General features: G+C 41.8%; 1 protein-coding gene across 3 annotated transcripts; it reads right to left on the bottom strand.

The window, feature by feature from the left end:
- Nucleotides 1–573: 573 nt before the first annotated feature.
- mapk14a (mitogen-activated protein kinase 14a) lies at nt 574–13,052 on the bottom strand. 3 transcript variants are annotated; one of them, XM_056274075.1, is made up of 12 exons: nt 12,680–13,052; nt 10,866–10,995; nt 10,522–10,580; nt 8,125–8,236; nt 7,864–7,893; nt 7,403–7,450; nt 7,170–7,284; nt 6,939–7,010; nt 5,171–5,250; nt 3,507–3,585; nt 2,648–2,821; nt 574–1,904 (listed from the first exon to the last, which is right to left on the bottom strand). In XM_056274075.1, exons 1-12 carry the CDS (start codon nt 12,796–12,798, stop codon nt 1,837–1,839), a joined length of 1,086 nt encoding a protein of 361 aa, XP_056130050.1. In that variant the 5' UTR covers nt 12,799–13,052; the 3' UTR covers nt 574–1,836. The 3 variants fall into 3 exon arrangements, with proteins under 3 accessions (XP_056130050.1, XP_056130051.1, XP_056130052.1); XM_056274076.1 differs by lacking the exon at nt 5,171–5,250 and adding an exon at nt 4,620–4,699; XM_056274077.1 differs by lacking the exon at nt 12,680–13,052 and adding an exon at nt 11,694–11,823.
- Nucleotides 13,053–13,072: the final 20 nt, after the last annotated feature.

Below are 13,072 nucleotides of genomic sequence, written 5' to 3'. Positions count from 1 at the left end.
CAGTCAGATTAACCCACTTTTGGGATTCTCTATTGATTCCCTGAGTGGAAAGTGTTTCAGTTTGCACCTTGCAGTATATCAGAGCCCTCATTTCGGCGATTGAACAGCGTCCCTTGAGCTGGTAGAGGTGCAGTCTTGCTCAAGGACACTTCAGCCGGGCAGTTTTGTTGCTGGTGCTTGAACGTGGGCCGTGCATTTTGGGGATAGTCAACCTGCTAAACTGCTGTTGACCATTACCTTATATGTCAAATAACCATTTTAATTGCAAGGCATGTAAATTTATAGTCTAGCAACAAAAAAAAGTATTATGATAATAATATAAGAAAGGCAAGGGGACATTATTCATTTCTTAACTGATTTCCATTCCAAAATAAAAATGTCCCCCCTCCTTATCTGTATTATTCCTCAAGTCAAGTCAAAGAGAGGAATAACAATCTTTTATATGTTCCCTTAAACTGGCGATATTAAAGCATTTTGAGTATCAAATCAAATTCTCAGCCATTTCAAAAGTTCAAATTTTGAGCATATGACACGCCCAAGCCAGCATTTGTAGAAAAGAAGACAAAGACTTGGGACTCTTAAAAATATGTCTTTATTTCTGATAAACAAAAGCAAGATGATAGTAGTTGCCCTTCTAGACTGAAAATATTTACTGGGAGTCTTGATTGCCGTTTATAAATACCACCTCAACAACGTATAAATACATCTAAATCCCGCTTTAGACATTTAAGCAATATTTTTATTAGCAATTTTAGCTTGACACTGCAAATTCCTGTAAAACAACAAATCACTCATACATACACACACACAAACACAAAATGATGTACATGCTGATAGTGATTGCTTACTGACAAAACAAACTGCGTAAAAACATAGATTAAAAAATGTATATGGAACAGGTATTTACATATTATCGAGTCGATCTTGTACCCACCAATTAATGGGTTTTCAAGAGCAGTGCCTCGTCAGCTGGCACGGTGCGTGTAGAAATTGATAAATCAATCTGATTAAAATAGGTGCCTTAGAGAAGTCCCAGGTCTTCGATTTAGTTAATTTCACAGGCAGGAATCCTCATTTGGGAAAAGAAATAAATACAGGGTCACCTGACTATTACAATAAACATGAAAAACATGTATCAATTTCCCTCTGAGCACAAAACGGGTCACTGGTCTATAGAGAACACGCACATTCTCAAGTTACACAAGCCATGAAACACATTGACAAGCATAAATCCTTCTTTTCTCAAACAAGAAATGCCCTCCAAAGTCCATACATTTTAAAGATAGTTATTCCAAAATAGGTAATTGAGATACAAATATCATTCAGCGGTCATTTTACAAATGCATGTGATGCAGTGCTGTTTGATAGCTCGGCAGAACGACTGGCAGACTAACATGTTGCATTTCTGAACTGATAAGACACTAAAAGCTATTCGGAAATGATCCATTCCTAAATTTTCCACACAATAGCGCAGCTATAGTTCTGGACATTTCAGCATCTCACACTTTGACTGTCACAGTGATGAGTGACCGAAGTCTAAATAAAACTTCATGACAATATAAAACTATTTCAGCTACAGACAAAAACTGATGTGTGACATTTTCCAGCAACAGATCATTGATATTAGTGGTTCATATATGACAAAAAAAGGTAACTGGTCAAGCTTCTTAAATATCTCTTCCTATTGCCCCTTTGGTAATGTTCCCCTTACAAGAACTAATGATGGAAAATGTATGATCTAATAATAGTCATGACTGAATAAGAATTGTAGGCACTCATATTATCGTAAAGGTGACAACAAATTACTGAACGCTGGGTGGACGTACATGGCCGCTCTCACGATTCCATTTCATCTCCATCAAAAATGGGGGGTTCAAAACTCAGCACCTCCTCATAGGTTAACCCTGCAGGAAAAAGAAAATGTTGAAAAAGCCACATACAGTCACTCACGGGTCCAACACAGACTGACCACAGATTTTTGGCTCAATTTGAGGATTTTGGTTGGTGTATAGTATATACTGTATGGTATATGCTGATGATAATGGCTATCATTACAAAGTTTAACATTATTTCTATACCACACGTATCAGAATATGTGAAATGGGGACCCATGCAGTCATACAAATATCAGGATTGGAGTTGTTTTCCATACTTTTTTTTGTGTGGAATTTTCCCTTTTCCTCCCCAATTGTACTCGTCCAATTAACCCACTCTTCCGAGCCGTCTCGGTCACTGCTCCACCCCCTCTGCCGATCCAGGGAGGGCTGCAGACTACCACATGCCTTCTCCGATACATGTGGAGTCGCTAGCTGCTTCTTTTCACCTGACAGTGAGGCGTTTCGTCAGGGGGACGTAGCACGTGGGAGGATCACGCTATTCCCCCCAGTCCCCCCCCCCCCGAACAGATGCCCCGACCGACCAGAGGAGGCGCTAGTGCAGCGACCAGGACACATACCCACATCCGGCTTCCCACCCGCAGACACGGCCAATTGATTCTGTAGGGACGCCTGACCAAGCTAGGGGTAACAGGGGGATTTGAACGGGCGATCCCATGTTGGTAGGCAATGGAATAAACCGCTACACTACCCAGATGCCCACATTCATAATGTTTATTAGCATTGCACTGTAGAGTGATGACTGAACATACGTTTCCATTCTTCGATCTCAAGCTCACGGCTCTCAAAGCTCTGGTCATATGGTTCAGCCTCTGGCTCATCATCTGGGTCATGGTACTGGGCAAAGTATGCGTGGGCCAGAGCCTCAGCTGCTGTGATCCTCTTGTCCGTATCCAGAACCAGCATCTTCTCAAGCAGATCCACAGCTATTTAAAAAAAAAAAAAGTCAGAAAGGTTTTTTTTTTTAATCAAAAGGGTCACAATGTTTTTAATTCATGTTTTAAAAAAAAAAAATCACATTTGGCTTCCCTGATGCATATCATTGCTAAATATCATTAGGATTTGAATTGTGGTACTGACTGAAACAAAGCCAACTCTTACTCTCGAGATTTCTGCACTGAAAAACACAGAAGCCGAGTCAACGATGTTTTCCTTGTTGTTTCAAAGGCCAGACTCCAAAAAGCTCGCACTAACAGTCTTCTGCTTGCTACGCAACAGCTGCAGCAAACATAAATACTAGAAGTATTCAATAATGGCTAATGCCAGCACTAACTTTCTATTTGAATTTTTTTCACCAAGTTTTTTATAATCGCCCTCACTGTTGATGGAGGTCAGCACTCGGGCAGAAATTACACATAGCCCCTCCAGATAAATGCTACACACTTCATGTAAGCATAACATTTATCTTGTAGAAAGTTAAAAAAAGAAAAAAAAGAAAAAGGGGGGACTGCAGGCGTTATCGACAGTCACCACAAATCCAAGAATGCTAAAACCCAAAAATTCAGATCATGGGGAAAACAAACAAAGAACATTTCTGAAAATATAAAATTGATTTAAACCCTCTCAACAATTTCGCCTGTGTTCATGAAACCTTGGTTTTGCTGGTTTTACCTTGTGGGTTGGCACCGATGAAGACATCAGCAAAGTTCCTCTTGGGCATCTGTGGCAGTGAGTTGATATAGTTTCTGGCCTGGAAAGACACGGAATTAAAATGTCAGCTCCCATCTTCGCCTACATATCAGCCTCAGTCTGAATTATCTGTCTTATAATGACCCTAACTTAGTTCATGCTACTAATTTTAGTCAGTTTATTGCACACACCACACACACAGTACACATGACCAATGTCCTTCTGTAGAAACTCATTACAGCTAAAGTTATACTGTATGCCCAAATACTGAATGTACATAGATACTATGTTGTTCCCAAATTCCATTAATACCCTGTGCTGTTCTTCTGTTTATATGGTACTGTTGCCTGTGTACCTATGTGTTAATGAATGTCATTGCACCAGTGAGTGAGAAAAAATTTTGAATGTTTAGCACGGTGATCACATTAAATATTCCCAATTAAAAAAGTGGTGACTAGCCACTAGAATGACAATACTTTCACTTGAAACAAAAAAATAAACACATATATCACAAACAGAGTGCTGTTGACAGGTCAGATGACAGATTTCATTAAAGTGCAGAAAAAAGAACAAGAAAAGGAGAACACCTTACAGCCAAGTGTCTTTTAACACAGCAATCTAATTAGTAGCAAACAAGAACTGGGCTTTTATTCTAGATCTTCAGATCCCTATTTGGTAAGGATATCATATAAATTATTTTAGTCAACTAGAAATGTGGTATTTTAATGACTGTGCTGCCTCAGCCAACAAGTTAGGAACCATTTGGCGGCAGTTATTGTTTCACTACACCAAGTAGGTCAGATGCCACATAATTACTGCACTTCACATTATAAATAATCATATGAGCCTCAACATTAGAGTACATTTAATTACTAAAGAAGTAGGGAATGATAAAATTTTGATGTCAAAAGTTGTCATTACTTTATGTGGGTACATTTTTACCAAAATTGTTTGTGGCAATACTGCTGTGGTGTATAACACTCAACAATGACAAATGATAGAGGGTGAGAGCTGTATTGCCGTACAGGCCCAGGTAAGCCCAATGACCTGGTCTGCTGGTCCCCTCTTCAAAGAAAGCAACTGTAACCTGCTCACCTCATGGCTGGGCATCCTGCTTATTAGAGATGCTGGGGGTGTTCCTGTCAGACGCATTATCTGCTGAAGCTGGTTTATATCTAAAAGGCTTGGGTCAAGGGGAGTATAGCGACACAGCAGAGTTTGGTTATGCAGTAGCAGCAACTCTGTCTAATACTGTGTGGCTAACTGCTAGTCACCCTGAAAGGCTTGTGCAAAAAGAAAAGCTCTGGGTTTGAAGCGACATGAAGAAAAGAATGTTAGGAGCTGTCAGATTTAGAAGAAAAAGCAAACACAATTGCGTGCTCTATATTACAAGTGTCAAGAAGTGTTTTGTCAATCCGTGAGAGAGAATCATTGTTAATCAACTGTGGTAGACTGGTGTAACATCTTAGTCCGATTTCGCTCACAGAAACAGAATCTAGCATGTTAGCACAAACTGACAGAGTTGAGAGGTGTAAAAAGCATGCTGAAAATTTGGCAGCAAACACTGACAAATAGATGCAGAGCACATGGCAGGACCTGTTGGCAAATTAGGAACAAAATGACCTTGCATAACTTATTGAACTCACAGACTCCGAAGATATTTTCATCAAGAGCTCGGGCCCTGGTGTTCCGACGAGCAGCATGATTAGCTTCAACTGATCAATGTCTACCAGCGTATCGTAAAGGAAGACCAGGAGCTGGACAAGAGAAACTCTGGAATCTGACCCGTTGGGACTTTTTTCTACCTTGTGAAACCAACATGACTTAAGAGCTGTTATATTTTACATCAATATATATATATTCCAAACACCAGATGAAAAAGGAAAATTGTTTTCTTTTTTCATAGACAAAAAAAATAAAAAATAGAATCACACCTAAAACTGTACAAAGATGCGAAAATAAGCCTCGAGTGTCATCTGTGGCTGTAGTGTGTATATAATACTGTCAGTTTACACAGAAAATAAGAGTTGGGATGGTGGGCAACCCCATAGTAAACCCACCTAAAAGCTAAGCCGTTAGTCTGAAAACACTGGCAGATGAAAAGAGAGCTAAACATAAGAAAACATACATTTTCTGTGGATTAAACTACCATACAGAAACTAGATGTGGTGTGGGCGGAAAGGCAAGATGGGCAACGGATACATGCTGACAATGAAATAAAGCCAGAGCACAATGTTACAGTAAAAAAAAAGCCATATGCTTAGCTAAAGGGGAGCAACAAGTGCCACTTTCATTACACTGAATCTAGAAGAATATCTAGACATTTCAGTCTGAATCATGTTACAAAGATTAAAGCAGACAGCAGTGGGAGGCACTGGAGGCATCACAGGTTAATAAGACAGACAGCATGTTAGGAGACAGGAACAGAGGAAGACATGATAGAAGCCTTGGAGGGAAAACCAGATCAACAATATCCCATTACTTTCTATTGCTGTACCTGCAAAAAAAAGCTGGCATCATAAATTGTAAAGTGAATATTTGGATATATATTTTATATATATACTGATGCACCCGAACACATCATCAGTGACGTTACCTGAGGGCCATTAACATATGCAGTAATACAAAAAAACAGATCAAGGTATTACTCCATCCATTATCCGAACTGCTGATCCTGCTCTCAGGGTCACGGGGATGCTGGGGCCTAGCTCAGCAGTCATTGGGTGGCAGGCAGGGAAACACCCTGGACAGGCCGGCCCTCCGGCCCTCCCTCCCTCCCTCACAGGCAATTTTTAGTATGGGCAATTCATCTGACCTACATGTGTTTGGACTGTGGGAGAACATACAAACTCCACACAGAGGACGACCCGGGACGACCCACCAAGGTTGGACTACCCCAGGGATCGAACCCAGGACCTTCTTGCTGTGAGGCGACCTCGCTAACCATTGTGCCACCTCAAGGTATTACTCCTCAAGGTAAAATTAAAAAAATAGTAAATGTCTGTCTCTGATTATTGGGTATGGTCAAAATTGGATTGATGCCTAGACTTTTAGTCAATCTTTTGATTTATTAGTGCATGCATCGGTCACGTTTCTTTTGGCTTTATGTATGAGCGTGTATTAGAGAAACCACATTTTTGTGATCAGGATATTTGTATATATGCAAACATATATACCAATCGTCAGGCACCAGTCTGTGTCCAGGTGGCACTGAAACCCATGGCTCGCTCAACAAAAAGTGTCCCAACAACTGTGAGAAAGTACTCCTATTCAGTGCCACAGGGAACTGCAATGGTGCAGCACAATCTCATCAACCTGTTGTGAGAGCTAAGAGGGTAAAAAATGACAAGTGACTCCTGCTCTACCTTGTAAATCCTAAAACCACATTGAGAGGAGGCCAGCTTTAAAGGATACGATCTGTACCAGGAAACAGAGTCCTTCCAGTGAGGAGTTCTGCCATTATACACCCCACTGACCAAATATCCACTGAAACATAGGGAAGGAAAACACAAGCTTGAGATGTAATTCGTCCTCCAGTCTAGAAAACAAATGCTGTACTGTGATAAATACAAAGGTAGATAGAACTGCTGATGTTCAAGGGACTGTTAGCAACAGAGGCGAGCCCCTGAAGTTGTCTCTCTCTACCTGTCATATTGTAATGCATCCAGTTCAGCATGATTTCTGGGGCACGGTACCAGCGAGTGGCCACATAGCCAGTCATTTCATCGTCAGTGTGCCGTGCCAGCCCAAAATCCAGGATCTGGGAAAGATGGGGAAAAAGAGCTGTAATTCAGTGGAACGGAAAAAAGAAAAAACATCAGACAGTGGGTAAATCCAGAGTGAAGTAATGCTCTGAATGAAGGCTGGAGTCAACTGACCTTCAGTTCGCAGTCCTCGTTCACAGCCAGGTTACTGGGTTTCAGGTCCTGAACAGAGAGAAGACATTCACAGTGAATTTTATTGCCGCAGTAGATCACATGATTCAGTTTGTATTGGACATATAACAATTGTAGCTGTCATTCAATACACGATCAAGTAGACATGACTTTACCACTTAGTGACTAAATTACAAGGAAATAGTTAAAGGTTGACATGAGTCTATTTTTTCCATGAATAAGGCAGTGATATTTCTTTAATTGTGCAAACTATAAATGCTATTTACGTTATGACTTCCAGCCCTTTCCCATGTGCAATGATTGCAGAGGGTATGAGCCTGACTGCAACGAGAGTGATGCTATAATGCCATCGACACTCTTCTGTTAATGAGGGTCATAGACAAAGTCACAAAGTCTCCAATTTATAGTAGAGTCACAGCTGACAGAATCAAAGTGCTACTTACTCTGTGAATGATGTCTGCAGAGTGGATATACTGAGGAAGGTAAGAAAGACGGAAACTTGCATTAAATCACAGAAAACATTATCGAGTTGTCATACGTTCCAACTACCATCAGAAATAATTGCAACACACTGTGGCACTGCAATACAATTAACCAAACACCTATTCTTCAGCTTGTCAAACTTTAGCTTTGTTGATAAGATAAATTCCATTAATCCCCATAGGGACATTGTATGTGGACGTTGGATAAATAAGCTGTTTCACCTTTAACCCCCGCAGGATCTGGTAGATGAGAAATTGTACGTGGTCATCCGTGAGCTTCTGACACTTGACTATGTTGTTGAGGTCAGCCCCCATTAGGTGAGTCACAAGGTATCTGCCAGTCACAACACAATCAATTACCAGGTTTAACCCACTTAACTAAAAGACAGGTCATATTTCTCTGGCCATAAAAAGGAAATAGGAACCACGTATATATCTGTTTATCTTTTACAAATATATATGTAAGTCCATTTCACTACAATTAACGACAGACAGGCTCTTGCACCCAAGCATTGATTCCCCTCCGGGCTCAGTGAACTCAAACCGGTTTATCCTTCATTCCTCTTCAGTCGACCTCAGCACCATTGGCCCCAATGGGCCAATCCCTTCACAAATGGAATGTCATTAGACAACACACCCAGATCAGCGGGCTTAATGTAACTGCATCAGTGGGTAACTCAAACTCAATCAAGATTACTGTTTAAAAACCCCACACAGTGGTAAACGCCTCTGAGGGAGGGTAAGTAACACAAGCTAGAGAGCAGTTTTGCAGCTAAAACACAGGGGGCCAAGTTACAGCTATGCGAGTCTGACACTAGGCAATGAATGTTCTGGTTAGGTATGAACTTGTCCTTGATACCATGTCTTCCACATCAAAACACAGCAGCACAGCGACACGGGCACTATCCAGAGTTCACCAGACATGGAAAAGGATATATAATTTGGGTAAATATAAAAATATATATCTCTCCCCCACCTCACCCCACCCTCGTGATCTAATGACATCTCTGCTCCTTTCTCCTCTACAAACGGAAGGAGTACTGGACCACCAGCGACCCTTGCTATGGTGGTGTAAGTCAGTATGTATTTTTAGGATAGAGGGAAACCACAGTTAAGCATCTGCTTACTGTGTTTTTTTTCTTGTGCCAGCAGTTGCATGCAGAGTACTACCCTCATTCCAGCAGACGTGTAAATCCTAGGTAGATATGCATGTGCGGAAAACACAAGACCTTAAGAACCTCTGACGCCAAGTTTATTAGTCTGTGTACCCAGAGAAAAAGCTCCACTCCACTCTAGAAGCTTCTGTTTCCAGACCGCCCACCCTTTCCCTTCCCTTTCTCTTTTTCCATCACATGCCTAGTCTCTCTCTCTCTCTCACTCACACAGACACACACACACACATACACACACACACACACCATGTATGTACACAACCCTAACACACACATACCAAACAAGGGTAAGTGACCTTGCATAGCCTCGAGTCCTCAGTTACATGATGTTAATCTGGGACAGTGGGCAACTTGGGAGAACAAGCTCTCTGTTACACTAGTAAACAGAGCAACTACTGCTGAGAGAGTGAGGAAAGGGTCCTCTTTACATTACACACAAAAGGAGCATCCTGAGTTTAACACAATTGTCAAGTTGTCAACGTTTGGAGTATTAAACCTCTGCTGCAGGCCCAAGCATGAGTGTCTGACACACTCACTTTGGCATTCTCCCATCACAAAGGAGGCCATATGACCCAATCAGGAACAATCCCCTGCCAAGTCCATTTCCTCTTTCCAGTAACTATCGACTGTAACAAACAAATACTATCCGTTTGTCAAAAAAACAGGTTCAAACCACAGGCCATTCCAGGTACTTTCTGTGTAGAGTTTGCATAATTTCCCCATGTCTGTGTGGGTTTCTGCTGGGTGCTCATGTTTCGTCCCACCATCAAAGATATGTGATGTGTGTAAGGGTTAATACTCCTGTCTGTGCCCCTGACCAAGGCAATGTAAGGAAGAACTGGAGTTGGTCCCTGGGCGCTGCACGGCAGTTGCCCACTGCACCTAGCTACATGACTACGATGGGTTAAATGCAGAGATTGACTTTCCCCATGGGGGATTAATAAAGTATATCTCTAATTCTACAAAGCCAGGGGCCAGGATGCTATCAGTAAAACTGCTTTTGAAGCTTGGATTGACTGAATAACTAACAGACTTGACAGTTGAAGAAACATTCCTATCAGTTTAGTCCATTGGCTGGAATCCAGGTGTTTCCCCAGGCATGGCCAGGGTTGTCTGGTCTGTTCTAACGCCATGGAGAAGTACTGCTGAGGCTGAAAACCTCACTACCACTCAATATATCTTGAGCTAAATTTTAGTTATTAAGCCAACACTCTTGTACAAGTCAACTGGCAGTGATTGAACAGATTTAATACCTTACTCAAGGGCACATTGACTGTACAATTTAACTCGCATCACACCTGATTTCTAGTTACAGGGCAGTCTCTCTACACGACACAGTTGCCCACAAGGCCTAATTATGGCAATTCATGGTTTAAGGGACTGAAATAATTAAACATAGATAGACAGATAGGTAGATAATAACAAGAACTTAATGTGTTTCTCTTACACATCATTGAATTCCTCCAGGCAGGTAGCAGGAGTGAAAACATCTAGAAGACCAATCACCTGCAACAGTATCAAACAAAACAAAACAAAGGTCACTTCAAGATCAGAGACGATGGACCATATTCTAGCAGGGACTTCCCTTTATTTCCCATGCAGAAATTCTGAGGAATTGAATGAGGCATTGGATAAACAAATATACTAAAACTGTTAGCTCCACACAAATATTATGGTAAGTAGGAAGGGTTTTTATAATCTTATTCTGCCTCCAAAGATCTGCATTTTTCAGTTAAGGGTGAGCCACTGGGAGAAGGCAGAGCAAACATCTGAAAAGAGAGGAACAATTACATTTTCGTGTTTCATGTGCTTGAGCAGCCGTAGTTCTCTGTACGTTCTTTTGGCATGGATGATGGACTGGAAGGGCCGAGAGAGTTTCTTCACAGCTATCTTCAGACTGGTTTTTTCATCAAACGATGAACTTTTAAAGGAGGAGGAAAAAAAGGTTAACACATTTAACGTACATGCAAAGTTTTAGACTTTACTAATGAAACTAGATTTTCCTTTTTGGACTGCTAAGAAAATACTATCAATGAGCTGCAGCAAGCTGAAAGTGCAACTGAAACTGGTGCCGTGAGAGGCGCTACAAGCCTGGGAAAAGGGGATGTTCGCAAAATATTAGCTTCTTGGTGTGTTTGAAGCAGCCAGGCCTGCGGCCCGTCAGACAGACTGAAGGGAGAACTACTATCTCTCGAACACTTCCTATTCGCCTGTACATTTCAGCTAACCCGACCTGCAGTCAGGGCTCACACCATATATGCTTACTGTTGATGATGCATGCCAAACCAAACCTACTATCTGCTGGTGTTTTGACATACCGAACATTTTTTTTTTTTTTTTTTTGTGTATGTCGGTGTGTGTGCAGGGCTGGCAACTCAGCAATGTTAAGTTTATTAGTGTGTTGTACAACTTAAAAGGCTTAAGCATAACAGCCTTGTTTAGGCCAATTCAACTATCTGTGCGATATACATTATCTTAATGACCAAGTCAAATGTACTACAGTTTGACATGCATAATTTTTTTTTAAAAAAAGCAAGGCCAATGTGCTGGTGAGCGGACGGTAATCTGACCAGGAACAGATTATCCTTTTGCTTGGCAACAGCACAGCTGTCTACTTACATGGACAAAACAAACATCTGTCCTCAAAAACAATAACAGCTTGATAGCAGCAATGTTGGGCTGCACATTGCTGGATACTGGTAAAATCCTTTTCTTAAACAAGCCAAAGCGAAAAGCTAAATGGACATAGTGCCCGCCCTGCCAAAGCAATCTGCGTCCGGTCCTCTCCTTTCACCAAGCAACATTGGAAAAATCCACTTTATCAAAAAGGAAAAAAAGAAAGAAAACATGAAAACATTCAGCATGAAAAAAAAATCCATCTCGATCATCCTCAAATCAAAAACAGGGTTTGTCCGTCCGTCATAAAGTCAGGAAACAAAATAGCTGCAGCGATGCCCTGCTGCTGCAAGGACGGCAGTATATGGAAACATCCCGTGTTGTGATTTTCTGGATTTCCGTTTTAAGTTTACAAAAGATCGTGACATTGGCAACCTTCTACCAAATATCTTATATGTCTGCTAACCATATCCTACGCCTGGAGGAACTGTGGAACTGGGCTTGGGCATAGCTTGCATGACATGATTTACAAGTAGACCCAATTGCTTCCAACATTTTAAACAATATATGTGCCGAAGCGAGAGAGGTCAGTTAAACCCAGACATGCACACGAAACGCACCGGGAGAAGAAAAACAGACATCTATTCGACAACTCATAACATCCGCACTTCAGAATCACACTCACTATTGCTGCTTGTCAAACTGAAACTACCGCTTCCAGCAACGTCGTCGGAGATGCTAGATTTATGTGGCGGGTTGAGAAAATGATCAGGGTTGAACGGCATTAAGTTTGCAAACCAGCCGAGAAGTTGATAATAAGTTTGCTCGGTGGTCCCGACAGCACGTCGTGGCGTTAGCTAGCGATGGCTACGCTGGTGGAAACGGAACTAAGCTAACTTTAGCCAAAGCAAGGCAGGCCCCGTCTCAATGAATGAGGAGTGACAACCCGAACAAGCCCGTACATTCTGGAGACGAAAAACGTGAATTACCACACGGATCCGTATGCTCCAGAGCCGACAGGCGAGAGGTTCTGGTAGCGCTCCGGGACCTCCCAAACCATCTTGTTGACCTCCTGCCGATAAAACTTGGGTCTTTCCTTCTGCGACATTCCTGCAGAGCAACTCGCCAAGTTGACTTCTGCTTATCCCCTCGGGTTGAAGGGTGGGTTGTCTTGTTCGAGTCGTGCAACGAAAGTAAGTTTTCTAAGTACAAAGGCCAACGTGCTTACTCGCTGCAGGATGTCCTGTGATCTATGTCTTCCTCGCTAGAGGTTGCAGAATAGTTGTCGATATTAACGTTTTCACACTGTAAGCACTATTCGTTCGGCTCCCCTTACATGCCGTTCGCCCGATTTCGCCTCCCTTCTTGCAACATTGGCGGCA

The sequence above is a fragment of the Lampris incognitus genome, chromosome 2 (genome assembly GCF_029633865.1).
Source record: "Lampris incognitus isolate fLamInc1 chromosome 2, fLamInc1.hap2, whole genome shotgun sequence".
In the NCBI taxonomy this organism is placed as follows: Eukaryota; Metazoa; Chordata; class Actinopteri; order Lampriformes; family Lampridae; genus Lampris; species Lampris incognitus.
Note: the sequence above shows the minus strand (reverse complement) of the source record. Positions and strands in the feature narration are given on the sequence as shown.

Excerpts from the sequence above, each read along its gene's own strand:
- mapk14a (XM_056274075.1), bottom strand. The coding sequence starts at position 12,798 with ATGTCGCAGAAGGAAAGACCCAAGTTTTATCGGCAGGAGGTCAACAAG. Across the intron at positions 3,586-5,170 it reads TGAAAATATCTTCGGAGTCT|GCCAGAAACTATATCAACTC; the intron begins GTGAGTTCAATA and ends GTGTCTTTCCAG. Across the intron at positions 2,822-3,506 it reads CATCGGTGCCAACCCACAAG|CTGTGGATCTGCTTGAGAAG; the intron begins GTAAAACCAGCA and ends TTTTTTAAATAG.